Source organism: Epinephelus moara, chromosome 4 (assembly GCF_006386435.1).
Source record: "Epinephelus moara isolate mb chromosome 4, YSFRI_EMoa_1.0, whole genome shotgun sequence".
NCBI lineage: Eukaryota > Metazoa > Chordata > Actinopteri > Perciformes > Serranidae > Epinephelus > Epinephelus moara.
The window spans coordinates 22,199,670-22,206,612 of NC_065509.1; the positions used below are offsets into that span (position 1 = coordinate 22,199,670).

Here is a 6,943-nt window from a genome sequence, read left to right on the forward strand (position 1 = left end):
TGCCACCAATGAAATGTGATGTAGTTGGAACAGAATCAGTGAGTTGATGGAGCAACAAAATGTCTGTTATGACGCCTCATATGATATTCCATAGTAAATGACATGACTTTCTTGGGGGGGGGAGGTCTTATGCTGCAGAAATACAGCACTATATGCAATCCATGGCAGAACTCATAAAATACAGTGCAGTTTTAACATGCAGTTCAGCTGAACCTGTAATTCTTAGTCAGAGAGTACAGTGGCAGCCCTTCCACAGGAAAAAAAAAGAATTCTGCTACAGTTACTGTACTATGTGCAGTCTCTGTCACAGGGTGTCACTGTTGACCACTAAAGTATAATACAGCTCTCTCCTGGTCGTCATGACACACCCATTTGTGAAGGGTGTAGGACACAGCTTTCTGGAAGATAAGCTTTTTATTTTTTAAATTAGCAAAAGACATGTCCTAAGATATTTTTTCTGATCTTAAAAATCAACAAAAACGACACACATTTTTAGAATCTGGACTACTGTTTCTTGCAGATGAAAGGATGAATTCTTGGACCGCTGTCTTTGTCTTGTCTGCATTATGGCCAAGAGCTTTGTCTGTGACACGGTACTCCATAGAGGAGGAGATGGAGAGGGGCTCTGTAGTGGCTAATCTCGCTGCGGATTTGGGACTTGAGCCTGGAGGTCTGGCACAACGAGAGGTAAAACTTGATATTTTCCATAACAAAAAATATCTAGATGTCAATAAAAACACAGGAGAGTTGTTTATCGTGGAGAAGATGGACAGGGAGTATCTTTGTCCGACAAAAACAACCTCCTGTTTTCTAAAGCTTGACGTTGTCATAGAAAGCCCTTTACGCATCTTCAACATTGAACTTGGAATAACGGACATAAATGATAACGCACCACATTTTCGACGAGACAGAGTAGAGCTCGACGTTTCAGAATCAGCAACACCAGGAGAGAGATTCTCTCTGCCTAATGGCGTGGATCCAGATGTTGGCATGAATACAATTAAATCGTACAAGCTCAGTGCCAGTGAACATTTCACCATAGAAACTCAGACGGGCAGTGATGGAACTCAGTATGTTGATTTGGTGTTGACTAAGTCTTTAGACAGAGAGGAGACTGCTGTTCATAATTTAATACTGACTGCTGTGGACGGCGGGGTCCCTGTGCGCTCTGGCACTGCCAATATCATTGTTAGAGTGCAGGACACAAACGATAATCCTCCTCGGTTTGACAAGCAGACTTACACAATTAATATGACAGAGAATTCCCCCATCGGAACCTTAGTGATGAAGCTTAACGCCACAGATCTCGACGAGGGTCTAAATTCAGAGATAGTGTACTCATTCACCCTCTACACGTCAGAAAAAACACAAGATGTATTTGCCTTGAATCCTAACACAGGAGAGATAACTGTAAAAGGAACTATTGACTATGAAGATATGAAATTTTATGAGCTGCACATTGAGGCAAGAGACAAAGGGACACATCCCCTGCTGGGGCAGTGCAAAGTAGTCGTCCACGTGACGGATATGAATGACAATTATCCAGAAATTACCATACAGTCTGTAAAAAACACAGTGGATGAGAACATCCCAGTTGGAAGTGTCATTGCTCTGGTAGGGATAAGTGACAGAGACACTGGCGTTAATGGAAACGTAAGCTTATCCATAAATCAGCCCATGCCCTTTATTCTTAATAAGTCATCAGACAGACCCATGCATTACAAGCTCATAGTGTCAGAGCCCTTGGATCGTGAAACAGTACCTGAATATGACATCACACTGATTGTGACAGATACAGGGACCCCGCCATTATCTGATAACGAAACAATAACTGTGCATCTATTAGACGTCAATGACAACGCGCCACAGTTCCCTCAGTCATTTTATACTATCCGTGTGATGGAGAATAACGCACCTGGAGCCTTGCTCAGTTCACTCACTGCGTTTGACCCTGACCTCCATGAAAACCAGTATCTAGTTTATTTCATCCTAGAGAAGGAGATAGCCAACACCTCCATGTCCATGCTGTTCTCCATCAATCCAGAGAACGGCAATCTTTACGCACTGAAAACTTTTGACTATGAGATCGAGAAGGAGTTTCTTTTCCACATCGAGGCCAGAGACTCTGGCTCTCCTCCACTCAGCAGTAACGTCACGGTCCACATCATTATTGTGGACCAGAACGACAACGCTCCGGTTATTGTGTCTCCGTGGCGCGCGCACGGCTCGGTGGTGGAGGAAAAGATCCCCAGATCCACCGATAAAGGCTCTCTGGTTGCCAAGGTGATAGCCTTAGACACCGACTCGGTGCACAACTCTCGGATTACCTACCAGTTTCTACAGGTGACTGACGCCACCTTGTTCAGTCTGGACCAATACAACGGAGAGATCCGGACTATGAGGATGTTCAGTTACAGAGATCCGCGTCACCAGAGACTGGTTGTTGTTGCCAAGGACAACGGGGAGCCTGCTCTCTCTGCTACAGTCACCATCAAGCTGTCCACGATGGAGACTGCCGTTAAGGCCTACTCTGACATGACTGAGGTGCCTCTGGAATATGACATCTTCTCAGACCTCAACCTGTATTTGGTCATCGGTCTGGGCTCGGTGTCATTTCTCCTGCTCATCACCATATTGGTCACCATCGTGCTCAAGTGTCAGAAACCCAAGCCCAGCAAAGCGGCTCCTCCCTGCAGGAACAGTGTGATCAGTGAGAGGAACTCCACCATCGCAGATTCCACTCTGGTCTCCAACGATGCCTACTGGTACAGTCTGTTTCTAGCAGAGACCAGGAAAGGAAAGCTGGTGGTTAGACAGCCTGTGCCAAAGGGCTCCAGATACATCGTGTCCAGTATACCGAGAGGGACAGGACTCACAGACACTAGTGACTCAGCACCATCCACTCTGCAGGTATGTCCTCAACTTGCATAGGCTATTTGTTTCTGTATTTGTCAAATAATGCAGTTTCATTGCCGTGTGTAAAATGTTTATGGATGTAATTTTTAGTCACTTGGCAAATTGATCAGCTGCATTTATTTAAACAGAATCTGCAGCGGTTTATAATCTTGAACTTATTTTGAGCTGGGCCTACTCTGATTCTTTAAAGCTAATATATCTCAGCTGCAGGGTCTTGTAATATACGAAGAGTGGCGCTGTTTACTCAAAAAAATATTAAGCCATTAACGCCATGACAGTGAATCTTTGTTAGTGGGATAGAGACTGAAAAGCGGACAGCTCCGTGGTGCTGAAGCTCGCGAAAATGAAAAGGAGCACATTATAATTTCTAATTTCCGACGAAATTTCCTAAGGATTTTAATCGCAAGAGAACGTTTTGATCAAGACCTCAACAGCGATTAAACACCGGCAGAAATATGCATTTCATCTACTGAGGTACCTCGAACGTTGAACACGCACACAACAATGAGGACCCCTGTAACAATGCAAGTGTACAGAAGGTACGTGGCGCTCATTGTTATTTATTCTATCGTTTATCATGCATCTGCTTCAGTGACTCATTATTCCATACCAGAGGAAATGAAAGAAGGATCAGTTGTCGCTAATCTCGCTACCGATCTCGGACTGGATGTTAAAACACTGCATAACAGGAAGATGCGTCTCGACATCATCGGGAATAAAAAATATGTGGATGTGAACAAAGAGACTGGTGAACTGTATATTGTGGAGAAAATTGACAGGGAACATTGTCCAACCAAGATGTCAGCATCGTGCTATCTTAAACTGGAGGTAATACTTGAAAATCCGTTAAGAATTTTTAATATAGAACTGGAGATTTTAGATATTAACGACAACGCCCCGCAATTTCGAAGAGATGCAATACATTTGGATATATCGGAAGCAACGCCCGTTGGTGAGAGATTTTCGTTGAGCAACGCAGTAGACCCCGATATTGGAACTAATTCAGTGAAAACGTACAATTTAACTAAAAGTGAACATTTTAATATAGAAGTGCAGACTGGAAGAGATGGGTCTAAATCTGCTGATTTGATATTGACAAAGACTTTAGATCGAGAGCAGCAGGCTGTTCATAATTTAATACTCACAGCTGTAGATGGAGGAACACCTGCTCGATCAGGCACTGCAAGTGTTATTGTTCATGTTTTAGACACAAATGATAACGCTCCTGCTTTTGACAAAGCAAATTACAACATAAAAATTATGGAGAATTCTCCCATTGGCAGCCTCGTTATTCATCTCAATGCAACAGATTTAGATGAAGGGTCAAATTCAGATGTAACATACTCATACAGTTTATATACGTCAGAGAAAACACAAGAAACATTTCATCTGAATCCTTCCACTGGTGAAATTACTGTTAAAGGAATGTTAAATTATGAAGACTTCAAGATTTATGATATGGAAGTTATAGCAACTGATAAAGGAGCCACTGCATTATCAGGACAATGTACTATAAAGATTGTGGTTGAAGACATGAATGACAACCACCCAGAAATATCTATCAAATCATTTCAGAGTCCAGTCAATGAAAACATAGAATTAGACACAGTGATAGCAGTAGTTAGTGTCAGTGATAAAGACTCAGGTGACAATGGAGTGGTTGATCTTCATATTCCAGATAATATGCCTTTCAAACTGAGGGAATCCTCTGATAACTATTATGAATTAGTAGTGTCAGAGCCATTAGACCGCGAGAAGGTCCCGGAATATGACGTCACTTTCACGGTGACAGACAGAGGTTCTCCTCCTTTATCTGACAATGAAACTATGACGTTAGAGCTGCTGGATGTTAATGACAATGTTCCACAGTTCCCTCAGTCATTTTATACTATCCGTGTGATGGAGAATAACGCACCTGGAGCCTTGCTCAGTTCACTCACTGCGTTTGACCCTGACCTCCATGAAAACCAGTATCTAGTTTATTTCATCCTAGAGAAGGAGATAGCCAACACCTCCATGTCCATGCTGTTCTCCATCAATCCAGAGAACGGCAATCTTTACGCACTGAAAACTTTTGACTATGAGATCGAGAAGGAGTTTCTTTTCCACATCGAGGCCAGAGACTCTGGCTCTCCTCCACTCAGCAGCAACGTCACGGTCCACATCATTATTGTGGACCAGAACGACAACGCTCCGGTTATTGTGTCTCCGTGGCGCGCGCACGGCTCGGTGGTGGAGGAAAAGATCCCCAGATCCACCGATAAAGGCTCTCTGGTTGCCAAGGTGATAGCCTTAGACACCGACTCGGTGCACAACTCTCGGATTACCTACCAGTTTCTACAGGTGACTGACGCCACCTTGTTCAGTCTGGACCAATACAACGGAGAGATCCGGACTATGAGGATGTTCAGTTACAGAGATCCGCGTCACCAGAGACTGGTTGTTGTTGCCAAGGACAACGGGGAGCCTGCTCTCTCTGCTACAGTCACCATCAAGCTGTCCACGATGGAGACTGCCGTTAAGGCCTACTCTGACATGACTGAGGTGCCTCTGGAATATGACATCTTCTCAGACCTCAACCTGTATTTGGTCATCGGTCTGGGCTCGGTGTCATTTCTCCTGCTCATCACCATATTGGTCACCATCGTGCTCAAGTGTCAGAAACCCAAGCCCAGCAAAGCGGCTCCTCCCTGCAGGAACAGTGTGATCAGTGAGAGGAACTCCACCATCGCAGATTCCACTCTGGTCTCCAACGATGCCTACTGGTACAGTCTGTTTCTAGCAGAGACCAGGAAAGGAAAGCTGGTGGTTAGACAGCCTGTGCCAAAGGGCTCCAGATACATCGTGTCCAGTATACCGAGAGGGACAGGACTCACAGACACGAGTGACTCAGCACCATCCACTCTGCAGGTGAGAGTCCTCTGTACACATTTCTTTATACATATATCAATACTGAGTGACGTTTTGATTTACATGATAGTTTTAGAGGTAAAAATGTCCATCACTTTAGCTCATAATTAGTGTAAATGAAACTGATTATTCTTGTCAGCGACACTCAATTTAAACTCACATTAAGACTGATAAACTGATTTTAAGGGACATCATGATATATGCAGTTAAACGTATCGTACAAAACTCAAAAGGTGGCGCTGTTCTTTTAGTAAAATACCAGCCTATGAACGCCATGACAGTGAATCGCTTTCATCAGGGCAGAGAGGGAAACAAGCGGACAGCTCCGTGGTGCTGAAACACTAGTCCGATAATTGTTCGCGGTTTGTAGCACCATCACGTCCTCGGGATTAAAATTTTGTGACAATGTTTGAGATCAAGGTCGTTAAAGAAAAATCAGACTTTACTGGAAACGTACATTACACCATTTGAGGTGCTGTGAAACTGGACAGAACAATGGGGCCGTTTGTGACAGTGCAGTCTTGCCAAAGGTACGTGCTGCTCGTTACTCTTCTTTCTTTTGTTCGCACTATATCGACTTCAGTGACTCATTATTCAATACCCGAGGAGATGAAAGAAGGATCAGTCGTCGCAAACATTGCAAACGATCTCGGACTGGATGTTAATACACTGAATCAGAGGAAGATGCGTCTCGACATCATTTCAAATAAGAAATATCTGGATGTGAACAAAGAGACTGGTGAACTGTATGTTGTGGAGAAGATCGACAGGGAAAATATTTGCACAACGAAGTCATCAGCGTCTTGCTATCTCAAACTGGAAATAATACTAGAGAGCCCTGTACGAATCTTTAATATAGAAGTAGAAATTTTGGATATGAACGACAACGCCCCACAGTTTCGCCGAGAAGTCATTCATTTAGATATATCTGAAGCAACATCAAAAGGAGAGAGATTCTCTCTCAGTAATGCAGTTGATCCTGATGTTGGAATTAATTCAGTGAAAACCTACCATCTGAGTGAGAGTGACCATTTTACTATTGAAGTGCAGACTGGAAGAGATGGGTCTAAGTTTGCCGAATTTATCTTAACTAAGACTTTAGATCGAGAGCAGCAGG

At 43.6% G+C, this 6,943-nt stretch overlaps 1 protein-coding gene across 3 annotated transcripts in view; it reads left to right on the forward strand.

Moving 5' to 3' along the window:
- Positions 1–513: 513 nt before the first annotated feature.
- The window catches only part of LOC126388637 (protocadherin alpha-C2-like), a 25,474-nt gene continuing 19,044 nt past the window's right edge, over positions 514–6,943 (forward strand). For 2 of the 3 annotated variants that reach the window (XM_050041852.1, XM_050041855.1), the window contains exon 1: positions 514–2,910. In XM_050041852.1, the coding sequence (XP_049897809.1) occupies positions 529–2,910 (2,382 nt within the window). In that variant the 5' untranslated portion in view covers positions 514–528. Of the gene's footprint in view, positions 2,911–3,227; positions 5,827–6,943 lie in introns of those variants that run through there. The other variant, XM_050041853.1, reaches the window with a different exon arrangement.